The sequence below is a fragment of the Halichoeres trimaculatus genome, unplaced genomic scaffold, assembly GCF_033239565.1.
Source record: "Halichoeres trimaculatus isolate MK-OKI-2021-1 unplaced genomic scaffold, fHalTri1.1 fHalTri1_scaffold_12, whole genome shotgun sequence".
In the NCBI taxonomy this organism is placed as follows: Eukaryota; Metazoa; Chordata; class Actinopteri; order Labriformes; family Labridae; genus Halichoeres; species Halichoeres trimaculatus.
This window is the reverse complement of record NW_027437190.1, coordinates 21,936,227-21,953,712: the sequence shown is the minus strand read 5'-3', so window position 1 is coordinate 21,953,712 and position 17,486 is coordinate 21,936,227. Positions and strand designations below refer to the sequence as shown.

Sequence of the window (17,486 nt, the reverse complement as noted above, 5' to 3'; positions counted from 1 at the left end):
CCTCACACTTTGGTCAGCATGAACTTTATAAATAAAATACTTGAAACAGGGAAAATCAGCTGTTCTAACACTGGAAAATTAAAAATGTATTTAAAATTAAATATTGAGTCACCTCCAACCCATAAAAAGTGACAGTTAAAGCAACAAATGTCTCAAAAAGCAATTTTGCTGTCGTCTTATTCCAGGCCTGCACATTCAGATACCCTTTGGGAGTACATTCGTTTCGAACAGACAAAAGTAAGCTAACGCTCTCCTGTCTCAAAGAAATGTGTGGTTTTTACACTTTTTTATAATAAAGTTCTTTTTTTATTTTTTTTTTTTTTAATGTGGGTTCAATGAGGATACATTATAGCGCGTTACTTTTTGACTTTCAGGGCTAACAACGGGATTATGTTGTGAACGATAACATGAACGTTTAGCCTGTTTTAACAAGGCCAGACTGAGGCTGCTAGCTTAAGCTTCATTTATATAATGACGGACGCACAATGAACCATAAACAGGTAAGAAAGGTGTCTCTTATTCATTATGAGGGGGATTTTATCGATGTGTATTTACATTAATTGTTGTTTTATATGTTCTGCCTTCAGACTTTTTTCAATTTAAACGTAGCTTCAAGGTAAACAGTGCGACAGCCCATACAATCCCATGAATATATATAATATATGGACATGTGTGTACTATCATCCCAAACACTTGGTTAATGTTTTATTTGAAAGCTAGAATTCACTCAATTTTGATTTTAGTGTTTATGAGTCGTAAAAAACAACTCAACATCTCACTGTCAATAATGAATGCTAAACTTCTGTCCCAGCTGGCTCTGAAATGTGACCCTCATGGTATAATAGTGAGAATAAAGGTTAACGGGATGTTACTGGAAGTGAGTTTATAGTTATTTTAGCTTCCAAAAGTCTTACAACTCAGTTTTAAAACTCATTACTATAACTTCTACAAGAGTTAACACTGCATTTGATTCCACCCTTAAACTTTTTTTTACATTATAACGAGCATAAATGTAGAGTGACAGTTATCTTGGATGCCATTACCCTTTTGTTTATTTTTTACCGACTGACCACCACACTGATAGAGATAAAATCCACCCAGTAATAACAAAGGCCTTCAAGTAAATGTCAAAGCAATACTGAGGTGTCATTAGTCTGAGTTATACAAACCAAATTTAGTCTTTTTTATTACTGTACGCTCTTTGTGCTTCCAATGTCAGTCTGACCAGCCAGCAACAATAGGGTAGAAACTGTTTTTAAAAAGGTTCCCCTTGTTAAGACATATGAGGCACCATGGTTGTTTTTACAGAATATTAGAAAAACAATTTTGCTCTGAGTATTGACAGCGTATTTCATCTTCCAGCTCTTAAGATTCAGGCCATCAGGAGCTCCATCAACAGTAATTCAAGCATGTAAAAATATTTTGACAAACTTAACCGCTTCCTTAACTACTTATTAAAATATATTGCTATTAGTTTGGTGTTGCATTATAGATCTGTTGGATTTTGAGAAAATTAATGAACCATGTGAGATGTTTTATTCTCTGTTGTTATACAAACTCAAATTTACAGCTTTTCTCTAACCATTGTTTATTTCAAAGGGATACCTCCTCTCAGTCAGGCAAACTGACTCATGTATCCTGGTTTTATCATCACTGACCTTGGTGAGGGTCACTGTATCTGTGTGTGTGGAGATCACTGGCCCCCACTGTTGACACACAAGTCATCCAGGTGCTACATTCACAGCAGAGAGAAAGAGAGAGAGGGAGAGACCACAGGAACCACTGTACTCTCTCACCTGTGCCACAGCTCGCTCCTCTTGCTTCCTCTTGAACACTTGCTTTCGCAGAAACCAGCGCAGAGCAGACTCAGTGCTCCACATATAACCACAACCTATGCATTATGCACACGCTGCACAGCTAGAAGCTTTAGTGAATGCACACAGACAGACAGGCAAACACACACACACACACACACACACACACACACACACACACACACACACACACACACACACACACACACACACACACACACTGATACACACAGATAGAGTTGGTGTTGCATCCTCTGTGAGAGTTACGGTAAGATAACATACAGAGGCATGCTAGTAAGTTCACCACATCCTCCACCATACAGAGAAAAACTGCACCACACAGGAGAGAGGCAACGACGCTTCTCTGTTACTCTGAACTCAGACAAGTGTTTGCACCCATTGATGTGGTTTGTTTGAAATTCTGGTACTTGTGTTTCCTTTTTCTCTTTCCTTCCTGTAAGTCTTTCTGTTCAGCCTGTTTGACTTGAATAGAAATGAATTCATTTTTTCTCTAATGTACGGGGCTGAAAGTCAGTGACTGATTTGATGTATGAGGAGTAAATAAGATTTGCTGAACTAGATCCATTTTACACATGATCTCTGATTAGAGTTAAGATAAAAAAAAAAAATTAAGGTTGATCCACCTGCCTCTTTATTATATATCAAATGTCTCCCCCTGTTGGCTAAATGATGCACTACATTTTCTAACACTATATCAATGTGAAGTTCTGAATGTTGACAGCTTTGTTGTGCAATTGCCTGTTGGGTGATAACAGGAGATAGGAGCTTTGATAGCAGAATTTATTTTTTGCTGCATTTAGTCACTTATCACAAAAAGCCAGGGATCAGAAATAAGTCAACATTTTGCAGCTATTAAATTAACTCAATAAATCCTTCTGTAAGCAAGTTTCCACCATTGAACTAATACTTTAATTGACTTAACTAATAGTTTCTAAAGATGGAAAGACAAATGTATCCTTTTTCATTTTTTGTTTTCCATTTGAAAGAAGACACAATCAAATTGACAAAATATAAAGCAATTGAGAGTGTGCTAATGCTACAGGCAATATTTATAAACAATGCTCCATATTTAAAAATAGAGGTATGCAGTGTTCATCTAATAGTGGAACTGTATCATAGCGTCATTATTTTTCCTTAGCAAAATTGATCACATAATGTTAAACATTAATTATGTAAGCATCTGAATTTGATTCGTTTTTTTTACTCATCCTTCATCGTTTCTCTAATACAGGCTGGAAGCTATGTGTTCAAGGACGCCTGTGTCCATGAGATCCCTGTCTTCAGCACCAGGACATGGCATGGACCCTGAGGAACAGCTGAATGGTGTAAAGTTACTGTGAACAAGAATGCATGGAGCACAAGGACCTACTGTTCTCCACACTGCAGTTAGTAAAAATACCAGCCCTCTGTGCTGTCTCCGCTAGGAATTATTAATGCTACAATTTACTTTGCTTTCCTTGTAGAGGTGTCACAGAACCAGTACCATAAATACAGAGCTCTTAGAGTAGGTGTGCTTTAGAGTTTCGTGAGTTCTGATTTTTCATGACATCGCCTTGACTCAAACTGGTTCAATTTCTGGTACCAGTGTATTTGTTGTGATATTGACCTCTCACCTTGCAGTCTGTCTGCAGCATTAACAGACATGATTATGTGACTCCTAGCTTACAAACTTGTCCTTTGCAGACACTTGGTACACAATGAGCCCTTCTTGCCCTTTGTTAACACCAACCAATTTTAAAATACCAAGGTAAAGAGTGCATGAGTTTAGAGGAAGTATTAAAAGTACAACTCTATCAAAATACTCTGGACAACTTATGTAAAAAGGATTAGTAGAATTTTCTGTGCTACCCTGTGGATCTTTGACGGCTGAAAACCAAAACTGAAATTCAAAAGTGAAAGCAGACATCATAATTTGACAAATTATGGTTAATGTAATCCATCAGGAATTATTAAACTTAAATATGTTGTAAATAAAGTTCCCTTTTGAATCTAGAGCCATATAAATCCTGTGACACTGAGCTTTAGTGCTTTCAATTAAATCATAGCAAGGTAAACAACAACGACAGCGTAAGCATGCTCTTGTTTGTCTAATGTCCACCTTGAAGATTTCCGTATTATCCTGCTAAAATCTACAAATTAGCAGCAAATACAAGATGACCTTGTGTATGAAATTAAATAAAATTATTCAAAAAGGTGAAGTGCAACATAAACACTGCTCTACAGAGTCAGGAAGTAAAGATAGGGTGAGTCAAAATCAAAGGAAATGTGTTCAAAAAGCCATTTTAATTTCAAATAAAAATGTATATGTATAAAAATTAGATGGCACAAGTCAGAAAAACTAGAGTACACTGCTATACTAATATTTTCTACCACCACTATTTTGGTAATTTTACCTTAAACAAAGTTAAAATTGTGACGGGGGTTCTTATGGGATAAATTTGTGATCTCCAAGCCATTACACTTTATCCTGTGGAGAACACGATAACTACCGCTCATGACTATTTCAAATCCAAGACCTTCTCTGTGGGCTCCATTACTAAGTTGAAAAGGAACCTGCTGCGGTGACAGTTAAAGATTAGTTTCAAATTAATCAGCGTGCATGTAGTTAACTTAAACTACAGTCACACACAAATTCCTGAGAAACCAGGTTTTTTATTGTCTTTGATCAGTTTTCTTAACAAACCACGTCCTTGTCTGCAAAAGTGCTGGTTTTGACAAACTTCTCAGTTTTGTATTTCTATCAACTCTTTGGGATTTGATGGGGCATGACTGGTCAGACTGGACTAGGTGAGAGGTCAAGGTAAGCTGTCAGCGGTCAAAGGTTAAGTTTCTGGAGGTGGGTGACATTCCTTGTGAGTGTTTCTGGTTTTGTATAGAGAGGGGTAGGTAAGGAAAAGTATTCAACCAGCCCAAAACTGTGATCACAGTCTGAGTTAAATTGTATGGCAATCCGCTTCCTGTCACCCTATCTTTTCCTCTGTGTGAACTATATTTCTTTACTTATATGCTCTCTGAATCTATGCTGTGGTGTGTCACTGAGGCCAAACTGACAGCCAAACCCGCAGCGGCAGGGAGGGAAGGTCTCTGGTGTTTGACTGACAGACGAGTGATGAGCACACATAGAAGGGGTGAAGGGTGAAGGTCAGAGGTTGGGCCCCATTGAGGGAGCAGTGGAGTCAAGAGGGGGAAATAGACGGAAAGGGGGGACTTGCTAACAAGGTGGGGTTGTCATTGGGGTTGCATCAAAAAAAAAATAGATTAGAAAAACGCAATGAAAAAAATATGATTGGAATTAAGTAATCTGTAGGCACAGAAAAGAAGGGAGATTGGACAATACAGATCAACACTGTGTTCAGAATATCCATAAAATGTGGTTGAATATATCAAAAAAGTTGACTGTTATTTTACATTATAGCTATAGTGAAGTAAGAAAACTTTTAGAGACAACCACCGACATTTAGATGGTTCATATTAGCCATTTTTATACCTTATATCAACATTATTGGTTATTTTTAATATAGAAAATTAGCAAAAGGAAATGCTTAACTGCTAATTTGTTTGAGGCATTCTAGGAACTCTATCTTAACTAAACACTTTGTCCACCAGGGGGTGCTAAAAAGTTTGTTGTTCACACGTTCAGATTTTTACAAGTGTCCTACCAACTATTGAATTTTCTGGTCACACTAATTTTAACAACCAATGTAAAAAGATGTTTTTTACTGAAAATACTTGAATTTGTTACAGAAATGAATTGTCAAACTAACCATAAAACTTGAATTTGTTATATTTTTAATCAAATATCAGAAGCAGTTTTACTTTGAAATGTCCTGTGTGCTTTTATTTAAAAATTTCAAGTTGCATTCCTCCAATCCTGGGCTCAACAACATGGTGCACCTGGGTGCCTGCAAGAACCACTTTGGGCACCTGCAACACGTGTTCCAAAAAACAGGACTGGTCACAAATTTGTACCAGACAAGTAGCCTTTTGTATCACTCATTTTCTTTGAGGTAGCCCTTGGTCTCAAAGAAGTTGGTGGCCCCTGCTTTAATCAAACTTATATTTGTGTACTACTTTTTCTGCTCAGTTTATTGAAAGGTTAAAACTTGCTAAACTTAACAGAAATTAACCTAACATAACACTCATACATTTTCCAACTTCAGCTAATGGACCCACAAGTTATGCATGCACTGTGGAGTTGTGGAAACTTTCTATTGACAAGTTTTTCACCTTTAAAACTTGTTACTTGCAGTGTTGAATATTTACAACTAGATGTCACTCTACATCTACATTTCATCAACATCTACACTGTTTTCTAATTTCACCCCCATTTTTTCTCACTTAACATACGCACACGTGGACAAAGGTAGGCACACATAAAAATAGTCTTATAAAATATGTCGCTTCTTTCAGCCAATCAGAACAGACTCCTATCTTGAAGTATGCACAACCCTTCTCTCACATCACTGAGCTGGAGTGACGGATCAGCATGCATGCGTCAAATTGAACCGACAGGGGGCGCTGGTTGTGTGGGATCCCGCGTGTCTGTCTCAGCATGAGTCTGGTGTTGTACTACACAGAGCAGAGGATTATGTAATGTTTACTATTATGGTCCTTTATCCTTTACAAGTTAAAGTTATTTTCGTTTTAAGGGCATCTTCAATTTCACAGTTATATGTCAGAACGGATAGAGATCACACGTCTGGGAAGACCAACCGCCTAACATTGTGTCTTCCTGGACATATATATCTTTCAGTCAGTACACACCGTTTCGTCTCCACCGTTGCCTGCAAGATACAAATTCGGGGTTAGTCGAGTTTACGCCAGACCACGCCCCCTCAGTCCAGCTGGTGGCAACACTCTTGATGACATCACCACAGCGCCCATCCATTGGCCCCGAGACGTCCTACACCTGCCCAATCGCCTGCCAGTGAAGTGACGTCAGTTGAGCCAGTCCCGTTCACTTTCAGTAGTGTGGGTGGGGCAGAGAGATGGCCGACGTCAGAGCCAGCGGGATGCTGTGCAGTGATTGGTTTACAGTGGTGAAAGTGAGCGTCTGTTGCTGAGAGAAAAGAGAGAGGGAGAGCAGTTTGTAAGGGGCACTGGCGAGTCTGATGCGCCACATAGCAGTTGTCCAGCTCCAAAACAATCTTTTCTCAACAACACTTTTGGTAGTTTTTGACCTCTGTCAATGATTTCAGTCTTTTATGCTATTGGCAGCCTATTAATAACTGTGATTTACTTTCAAACAGTTTCAGTAATGAAGTTTGAAAAAGAAAACCTGCATAGTGGTGATTTAATCCTGCTGCACCAACTTCTATCTGGACAACATTGGGGTTGATGCATTATCTCCGTCTGCTCAGGGAGGGCCCTTGTGCTGTCAATTATGGTAAACATACTCCTCTACAGAAGGGGAGGGGACATTTGTGTCTTTTTATTGGATCTCAGTTTTTTACTCCCGCCTCTTGGCCCGCCCTCATGCTGTTCCTATGGTTCCCAAAGCTCTTATTGGATACTGTAAAGTTTGGGACAGGACACCGCTCTGGCTCAGCATCCTTATCGCTATTTGCTGGGTTCCCTTGTCCGTCAAGTGGATTTTGACAGCCCGCTACGCCCACTGTTCTGTGGCATCCACACTGATTGGCTACTGTAACTGTCAGCGACCTCTGATTGGTCGGCTTGCCCAGCTGTTAGTGGTTCATTCACCATTTTGTGACTGTAGTGGAAAAGAAGACCGATAGTTTTTTATACCCCCGATTGAGTTTCTGTGGCGGAAAGACATGTTTTGCGAAGGAAAAGTGAGGTTTTGTCTCAAACGTACGGTCTTCGAAGCCGACAGCCAAGGGATGTTACCGGGAGTTGCGCGAGCTTTCCCTTCAACAAAATAGGACCATAAATCTTTCTCTGACAAGGGAAAAAGCTTTGTTTGGGTGAGTTGAAACTAAGTTAACAAAATGTACCGAACCTCAACTGGCATGAATTTTCCATTTTCAGGAGCTGCTTGTGAGCACGAGACGGGAACTGCCAACGGTCGGTCGTTTGTTCCGATACCGTCCGGAGAAATGGAGTGACACCGCTTGCGAGCCGAGGGAAGAGCCGAGAGAAAGGGGAGGGGTGGGAGTGTAACAGCCTAAAAACTTTCTCAAATGTTTTACTGCAGTCCCACAGACGACCGACGAACATTTAAACTTCCCACTGGTGATATTACAATATTCTGGTTTATGTTATGCACTTTTTTCTTCACCCCAAGACTCGTAGGAGGCTTGAAGCGCCGCTAGCGTAGTAAAAACAATCGACGTATTTGCAGCATTGCAGCCCAAATGTTTATTAAAGCAACACAGGCGAGTTTAGTGTCCGCAATTCATAACCCTGATAAAACAGAAAACAACAAGAAAAGGTTGAGCATATCCCGTTTCCTTGTGGTGAGGCTGACGCTGTCATTATGTGGGTACTAGTGAAGTCTGCGACCGTTGCGTACTACGATTACTACAACCACCACTACTACTGACATTGCTGAGCTGCTTACTAGAGCGAAACACCAACATAGAAAGATTCCGTCTTTTCACAAGTTTTTGAAAATCATATAAGTGCAGTGTCACCTTACAGGCTTTATTGAGGAAGCTTCAGTGTGTGTGTATAATAGGCGTAGTAGTGAATATCTGCATGCTTGTCGTTGTATGAGGAAGAAATGGGGCCCAACCACTTGGGATAATAAAACATAACTCGAACCGGTTGTTAGTGTTTGTTACCGAGCACAACAGCAGCGCAGACCGACTGACTGCCTCCAGTCATAATACTCCTTTGACATTGTGTAGCGCCTCTCGTAGTACTCGCAGAGACCAGCGCAAAGGAGCAGGGGATGCATTCGGTGTTATCTCCGCTTTTCCCTCGCTGCACACTCCACTTTTCTGCGCCGCAATCACTGTCGATGCATCACTGACATCTCTGACAGTGCAGATTTTAAACTCTTTTATCATAATTCCTTCTGATTGTTTTTTTCAGTCAAACAGTTAATGCTTGTAACATCCCATCTTAAAGTTGTCCTGCAGTGCACACTATGGCATGCAGTCCTAAAATTCTTATGACTGTTCATGTTTACAGAGACAAGTCCCTGGTGGTGTAAGCACCTTTGCATGGCTTGTAGACCATTGATGGGGAATTGGCATTTATGCCATTTGGTCCTAAACAGAAACAGTCACCGTCACCTGATCAATATGTGTCAGAATGCACAAAGTTCAGGCCTCAGTGTTTCTTTTTTATTGATAACAACAAATAAAATCTACTGTCAGATACATCTGCCACTAAACAGCTGCCAGTATTCATACTACGTCACAATGGATGTTCTCCGTAACAAGCGCAGTCACTAACTTGCATGCTCGCACACACACTTTTTACAGCTCGCCCTCTTGCCTCATCTGAAATACCCAAATGAAATCTTTTCTTTCATATGTTGCCTGTACAATAACATCCCACCCACTCATGTAAACAAAGTGTGTGTGAGTGAAATAGCAAGAATGTTCCTTATTTATTTTTTATTTTTTTGCTGTTTCATGTGTGAGTGTGTTCCCCGGTGACCCAGTTAAGGGCAAAGCCGCCCTGCCATGCTGGAGTGTACGAAGGCCATGGTGAGATTCTCTCTCCTGGATTCATTGCTGTGTTCTCTGTTTTGTCCATTGCATGTTCTTCAATCTCCAACCCTGTCCCCCGTCACTGCAGCCCTGCGCCCATACAGACACCCATAAAATGCTTTTAGGAGAGGGATGAGCTGCAGTGTGCCTGGTAACTACGTATACACACACTGCTATGTAGTGCAAATGCAATCTTAAATAAAGTCGACACAACCTGAAGACAGCTAGATACAGTCTTATACCTTATATCCTATAAGCAGCATTAATGCCCACACGCTTAAACAGGAACACCACACACCTTGTGCCATGTTCCAGGCACCGGGCACTGGCTGAATTTCCTAAAAAAGGCAAACAAACCAGCCTCAAGGTTGATGTTTGATTGGCTTGTATAGTTTTGTAGTAAATATTGTCAAACATCTTCATCTGTTGTGTTGACATTGAGATGTTGCCTTATGAAATATTGTTCTTTGTGTGTGTGTGTGTGTGTGTGTGTGTGTGTGTGTGTGTGTGTGTGTGTGTGTGTGTGTGTGTGTGTGTGTGTGCGCATCAGGCGCATAAATGCACCAACGTCCAATCTGCTGTGAAATCATCACCAAGGTGCTCTTTGAATCCCATTTTTATCAAACAGTAAGGTGTAACAGAAGACATCTTTTATTTTAATGTTTGGTTTTAAGCTCAAACTAAACTCACCCTGGTCAGAGTGTGTGTGCTCCAATGTGTGTTGGTATTGGAGTGTTTATTCAGGACTATGAACGCTTGAGAGTGAGGCGTTATAGAGGTCTAAGCGGGAATTTAACAATGTATGCATGACTGCACTGTAAATTCAGGGGAGAGCATTTAATGTGTGTGTCAAGTTTGATGTTACTGTGTGTGTGTGTGTGTGTGTGTGTGTGTGTGTGTGTGTGTGTGTGTGTGTGTGTGTGTGCTGGGAAGATACACTGTCTGAAATGGCTTCTTTTAGTTTTTTTAAGCACAAGTGCAGTCCAACGTCATGGAGATCTTTTAGCATTCAGTGACTTTTAACCAGAGAATGTCTCACTCTGGACCTGCTCTGATACTGAAAGTGTGGACGTCTTGTGTAACCTAAAAGTGACGGAGTTCACCTCTGCTTCATCCAACAGAGAATAAGGATTTTCAGCAGTTCTCTGCTTCGTCTCTGGTCCAAATAATGCAATGGAACAACAACTTAAAGAAGAGGTTGTCACTCAAACTAACTGGCGGCATCTAAAATTGAAAAATCAAGAGTCAACAGCGACATTTGAGTGTCAAGCGTTCACACCGATGAACGCTTTTGACCCCTTGGGAAAGAATCGGGAGTGTGTTGGAATGTTAAACTAAATGTAATTCCTCAAAGACTTTAAGGAATATAAATCACTCATAGATTCAAACATCTTTTTCTGTAGTTTAGAATAACATGATACTGGACTGTTTTTGGGGTCATCGTCTTATCTTAATACAGTTCTGTTGATGTTTGTTTTTAAAGGACTTAATGTTTAGTGTTGCCTAAAAATAATAACTCCTCTGTTTGACTTTTTTGCGAACTTAGATTATATACTCAGAGATACAAAAATAAGTTTGATGTAGAAGGATGACGCTCTTCTGTTATCGACTCGTCGTGCACACACTCTGTAGCGCAGTCAAGCCCCTTTAAAGTAAATATGCATACCCTCACATCTCCCGCGCTCTCTCTCTCTCTCTCTCTCTCACACACACACACACACACACACACACACACACACACACACACACACACACACACACACCTACCACTGACTTTATCTGCTTTTCAGTGTAGAGCATGTTAGGAGGCCATGAGCATGACCAAACACATTTTTCTTTGCTAAAGTCAGATCCTCCTGAGTCATTCAGTTCACCAGACAGCCAAGTGGTCTTGACTCCTTCCTGTGTTTTTGAGTTTTCTGGTGTGTGACAATGACTGTACAGGACCAGCCCTCCTGCTCTGGGCCTAAAGGGTTGGTAGAAGGTGCATTCCTGTAAGTTTAAGCTTCACTGAACTTTGAATTTGGATAAATTGGATGCTAAATATGTAGAAATGAAAAATGCAGTGATCATATGACCCATTTGAACCACTCTTTAAAGATCACAGAAGTCTGAAACTTCACACTCTTTCAGATGATGTAGCATGTGCTTATCTTCTTCATTTGCTCATATTTATGAACATTTTTGCACAAAACAGTAAACAAGAAGAAACTCTCTTTCTGCAGGATATTTTACTGGAACAGCAGATAACTTGATACGTTAGGGACACATCTGTGTTATTTTCCATCACAATTACAGGCAGATATTACCCTTTGAATATGACTGAGTTTTAAAAACTCATTATGAATATCACAGAGTAAGCGTAATAAACCTGAAGAGCAACCCCAAAGTCAAAGCTGAGGTTTTCTATCAGTGTGTGAGTTGAGGAGTGTGAGTGCTGAGACATTTACCAGATGTTTGTCTATAATGCAAAAAGTCGTTTGTGACCAAAAACAAATAGTTAGTAACACTGTCACCCAGTGTGTGTGTGTGTGGGTGTGTGTGTGTGTGTGAGAGAGAGAGAGAGAGACACACACACACTGTATTTAGCCTGTAATCTTGCATCAGTGAGTGTGGCTGATCCTGAGCCAGCCTTTTAATTTCTCCCATTTTTGGCGTATCTTACCGTGTCAGATTATTCCAATTATATTGTCTTTTGTAGAGGTGCGTCTGTGTACATACGTGTGTGTGTGTGTGTGTGTGTGTGTGTGTGTGTGTGTGTGTGTGTGTGTGTGTGTGTGTGTGTGTGTGTGTTGGTGTGTGTGTGTGTGTGTGTGTGTGTGTGTGTGTGTGTGTGTGTGTGTGTGTGTGTGTGTGTGTGTGTGTGTTCGGGGGGGCAGACTGGGAAAGACTGAGACACTGAGCAAGAGTGAGACAGGGCCAGCGAGCGCTAGAATGGCTTTGGAAATTCCCAGTGACTACACAAGAACAGTGTACTGGAACAGTCAAACAGACACACACTCCTCTCTTGCATTTTCTCTCTGTCTTTCTTGTCCATGTTGTAGACTGGAGGTCACTGCTAACCCCTGTCGCTTGAAAGCAGTTTTAAGGACTGTACATTTCTATACTCCTGTTGGATCATCATGGTATACATCCTGCATCTTGTCCGTAACACATAGCGTGAGAAAAGGGAAGTAGGATGTGGAGATTAGGCCACCTGTGTGTGACGAATCGTGTGTGTAGATATTTTATCTCTGCATTTGAATAAAATATATGTAGGCCTCATTGAGCAGAAATTTGCAAAATTAAATACTGTATGCAAGTGACCTTGGATGTTTACCTTTCATCATCTTTTCTTTTTTTGCCCTAAAACAAATGAGTAAACTAAGGCTCAATTCAAATCATCATTCAAGGTTTCCCAGAGTTACTTTCAGTCACTAACATGCTTGCCCATAATGACCTAAAATGGATCAATGAATACATTAACAATACATATGTAAACCTTTTTTTCACATTTTTATAATTTCATACAAATTTACCAACAGGCTTTGAGAATATAACCAATTTAATATGTTTTTTTTCAAGTTGCTGTCTTATTTTAAAATGGCAATAAATGAAATGTTGATTTACTCTTCCACATGAGCAGACACAGGTGCTTGCTCGTACACGAATACCTCAGGCAGGCTTTGGAGATGAGTGAAAAGCATACGTCAGATTTTGAGCTCATGTAGTAGTGAGTGCAGAGTCACACACTTTTTGTATGGCATCATTTTTATTCTTTTCTAGTGTTGATTATGAAGATAATAAATGACCAGGCCCTCTGCTTTTCCCTTTTCATTTCCAGAGTGCAACACAGAGGACAGAAGCACAGAGGAGAAGAAAAAAGAAGAGAAAGTCAAAAACGAGTGCCTTATAAGTGGACAAAAAGGAACATTTGCAAAACCTGCAGCACTTTGTAAACATTGAAGACAAGATGAGACCACTGAAGAAAAACAGAGGCCGGTCCCCTCTGATAACTCGAGGAAGAGGCGGGAGAAGGAGAGGGGGCTCACATCCCCTTCAAGAAAAAGACCCCAAAAGAGTCAAGAGGGAGACACTCGTCAAAACCACACAACTTACACCCATCACTCCCTCCACACGCAAGCAGACCCCACCCACAGCCTCAAACTTCAATGAAAAACCAATTACAAACAGCAATACCTTATCAAGGGAGGAGCCAACAGAGCTAAGGAAACCTGTGGAGCCAGATGCAAAGGATGGAAAAAAGGTAGAAGAAAAGACAGAAAAGGAGAAGATAGAGAGGACGAATGGAAATAGTGCTGTGTCTTCTGATACTGTCACTACTCCTGCGTCTGCACCAGTGCCAGTCTCTACAAACACGCCCCCTCTGGCCACAAATCACAGCCCAAGCTCAGTCTCCGTCTCTAGTAGGAAAACAGCCACATTTAAGGCCCGTGTGCCCAAGAAAAAATACACATATGAGCACTTTGCTAACAACACAAGTTCCCTCACTACCATTCCTACCTCCAGCCCTGCATTCATACACAACAGTTACTGCAATATTAACACAGACAGAGTCAATATGCCCAGTACTTATATAAAGAGTAGTAACAGTATTAACAATAGCATTAATAAAAGCACCAATGTGGGCATCAGTAGTAGTAATAATAGAACACTTGGTATTAACAATCTGAGTAACAGTAGTAACAGTAATGCTGGGAGCCATAGTACTTTTATCAATAGCAGTAATAGTAGAAGTAATAATAGCTCAGGTAATCAGCCATCAGTGCTAAGTGTGGAAAGTGAAGCTACAGAATCAAACCATTTTGTTTCCAGAGTGGATAGGGCCCTCAGGACAGCACACTCCCAGGAAAAAGGTTCCCCAGCCAGGGAAAATGATTCAGAGGGGGGCCCTCACTCTGTGCGCTGCTCGTCCACGGATACAGCTAGTGAGCACTCAGCTGACCTGGACGTAATGGAAGCAACAGGACCAAGCCTTCATCAGAAGAATTCCCACATTCCAGCTCCCCTCCTTAACTCGCACACTAAAGAGGCCTGTCTTTCAGAGGGGCTCGCTGAAGCTCTGGCAAAAGGAATGAAAAACCAGAGGGTTCTGGCACGCCAGATAAAAAAGACTGTGGCCTCTGGAAACAGGGGGGCTAAAGAGGTTGACTTATGCACTTTATCACCTGTGTTCAGACCTGGAGTGGTGCGCAGGGTGAGTGGAGGGGCTGTTGAAGTCCAACTCCAAGGAGAGGAGACCTTTGTTAAATATCCGTTCCATGGTGTAAGCGCAGTGACATCATCAGCACATGATGAGAGCACAGTAGAGTTTATTTTAGACGCCCCCCCACCTGGTATGGCACCTGTGGCTGTTGGGACCCACGTGTGTGTGCCCTTTGGCGGAGAGGACAGGGGTCCTCTGCTGTACAGAGAAGGGGTTGTCACTCAGGTGGACCCCCACCCTGGTGTCTCATTTCCTTACCAGGTGCTACTGAGTGAAGGCAGAGAGACGCAGGACAACGGAAGAGTGGGGGCCGAGAAAGAAAAGAGGAAAGCTAATGCTCAGGCTGTGTGGGTGTCCCGACAAAGTCTGAGGCTCCTCACTCGTCCTTGGGAGGTTCATCACATAGATGGTGGGAGGGCCAAAGAGAGAGAGCGGGAGAGGGAAAGGGAAGAAAGGGAGCGGAGGGAGGAGTTGGAGGTAGAGAGGGAAGTATGCCAGTTGAGTATTGGGATGGGGGTGTTGGGGGGAGGAGCAAGGTCAGGCCACGGTTTGTCACATGAAGGAGTTGCAGAGGGGCATGTATACGGAAACACAAACCCACCCCGTCACTCAGGTGTAGCTGGTGGCACAGTGCGAGGCTGTGGAGATAAATACTCTGACAAAGAGAGACAGAAACAGCCAAACACCCCAGAAGAAGACGTGGAGGTGTCTCGTCTGAACATGGGCCTCACTGTTGGAACAAAGCCCAATGCTGCCCTCTCCCTGCACAGAAACATTGTCTCTAAGTCCAGTAGTTACTCCCCCTCCTCCCCCCACCTTTCTGTGATGCAGGGTCTTGGTCCTCTTCACATCTCTACCCTGGCTAGTCCTCAGCCCCCCCCTTCCCCTGCTTCACTAAGCTCTGAATTGACCAACAACACTCCAAACCTACCTCCATCCAAGACCACTCCAACACAGACCCCTACTCTTACTTCTGGAGGGGGGTCCTCATCTACCTCCCCTCGCTCTAGGACTCCTCTTTCATTGGCCCAGCAGAAATATAAGAAAGGGGATGTGGTGTGCACCCCTAACGGTATCCGTAAGAAGTTCAATGGCAAGCAGTGGAGGAGACTGTGCTCCCGGGAGGGCTGTATGAAGGAGTCCCAGCGTAGAGGATACTGCTCCAGACACCTGTCGATGAGGACCAAGGAGATGGAGGCAGCAGGGGGAGAGAGGGGAGGAGTGGGCAGCAGCTCAGGGACCGTCACCCCCTCTGACCTGCGGGGAAGAGCAAGCAGTGAGTTTGAGTGGGATGATACATCAAGAGAGAGCAGTGAGACCAGTAGCAGAGGAGACTCCAGACCCCGCTTGGTCCTCCCCACCCTCCTCCCCCATGACCTGTCGTCACGTTTTGACTTTGATGAGTGCGAGGCTGCCACCATGCTCGTGTCATTAGGGAGCTCCCGCTCTGGCACCCCCTCTTTTTCTCCCATCTCCAACCAGTCGCCCTTCTCCCCTGCCCCCTCTCCCTCACCCTCCCCACTGTTTGGTTTCAGGCCGGCCAACTTCTCCCCAATTACCGCCTCCCCGGTTCTGCAGCACAGGAGGCACAGGCAGCCCAGTGGGACGGGGGGAGGTGGAGCAGGGGGCAGTAAGGCTACAACCCATGCTGGAGTGGGAGAAAGAGAGAGGCAAACTTCAGGAACCTCTTTCCACAACAACCTGACGTTTACAGTCCCAATGAGCCCGAGCAAACGAAAGTCTGATGCACCTCCTCCACCTCCCCTTCCCTCACACCACCACGATTACACGCCCAAGACTGAGCTGGAGCAGGGAGAGCTCAATAACTCTTTCAGGGTGCTGTCCCCCCAGATACCAGCTACACATTCCCACGCACACACACCCACCTTTCCCCGACCTAGAGGAACGACGACCCCCTCCTCCAGTAGGCCGCCGTCCTCCCCTGCTGTTTCCCCTCCTCCCCTACTGATGTCTCCAACTCCCCCTTCTCCTCTCACCCCTGATGGAGGACCTCGTCGTATGGTCCCTGTATCCCAGCAGGCCTTGCGGGACTCTCCTGTCATTGTGAGAAATCCTGAAGTCCCACTGGCAAAATTTTCTGAATGCCCTTTGGGGGGTGGAGGGGATGGAGGTGAAAGTGAAGGAGGCACAGAAAACACAACGTTAAAAGAAACTGGCTTAACACCCCTCAACTCTCAGCCCATTCCCGGCCTCCAGGTTCCTGTCCCCATCAACGCCGCAGCAGCCGCCGTCCCAAACGGCACCGTCCTGTTACGGAGTCCAACCCAAACTCTGGTCCTCGTGTCTCCGTCACCTTCCTCCCTGCCCACTCCTGACACCCCTGCGGCCCCCCTGCAGGCCCTGTCAGTAACAGTCAGCACGACAGTCACGGCTCCAGCTCCTAGCAGTACAGACAGTTCCGGAGAACAAGAGGAGAAAAAGGGGACTGCGTTTGGGGGTGAAGTCCAGCAGCCAGTTCCATGTCACCCCTCACCTACAGCTCTGCTGCCGCTTATCCTCCCCACTGAAAACCTTCACCCCGTCCCGAGAAAAGACATCATTATGGGACGTCCTGGCACAGGTGAGAATTTCTGCTTATGTGTGGGTGCAGTGTACGTGTGAGTGGTTTCAAAAGGATAAAGAGAAACTACTGAGACATGGAAGAAATTATTTAAAATTGATCAAAATGAACAAGGTTTCCGATCACACATATTATTGCTTGTATTATGTTCCCCCGTGTTTCTCTTTTTTATACAGAAGTAAAAAAATTTATCTCATGGATGAGAAAATAATTTTGACTTCGTTCCTCCATTACACATG

At 43.0% G+C, this 17,486-nt stretch overlaps 1 protein-coding gene across 3 annotated transcripts in view; it reads left to right on the top strand.

Annotated features, from left to right (window-relative positions):
* Positions 1–7,542: 7,542 nt before the first annotated feature.
* The window catches only part of cicb (capicua transcriptional repressor b), a 34,938-nt gene continuing 24,994 nt past the window's right edge, over positions 7,543–17,486 (top strand). For all 3 annotated transcript variants that reach the window (XM_074683348.1, XM_074683347.1, XM_074683346.1), the window contains exons 1-2: positions 7,543–7,762; positions 13,284–17,247. In XM_074683348.1, the coding sequence (XP_074539449.1) occupies positions 13,413–17,247 (3,835 nt within the window). In that variant the 5' untranslated portion in view covers positions 7,543–7,762; positions 13,284–13,412. The remainder of the gene's footprint in view (positions 7,763–13,283; positions 17,248–17,486) is intronic.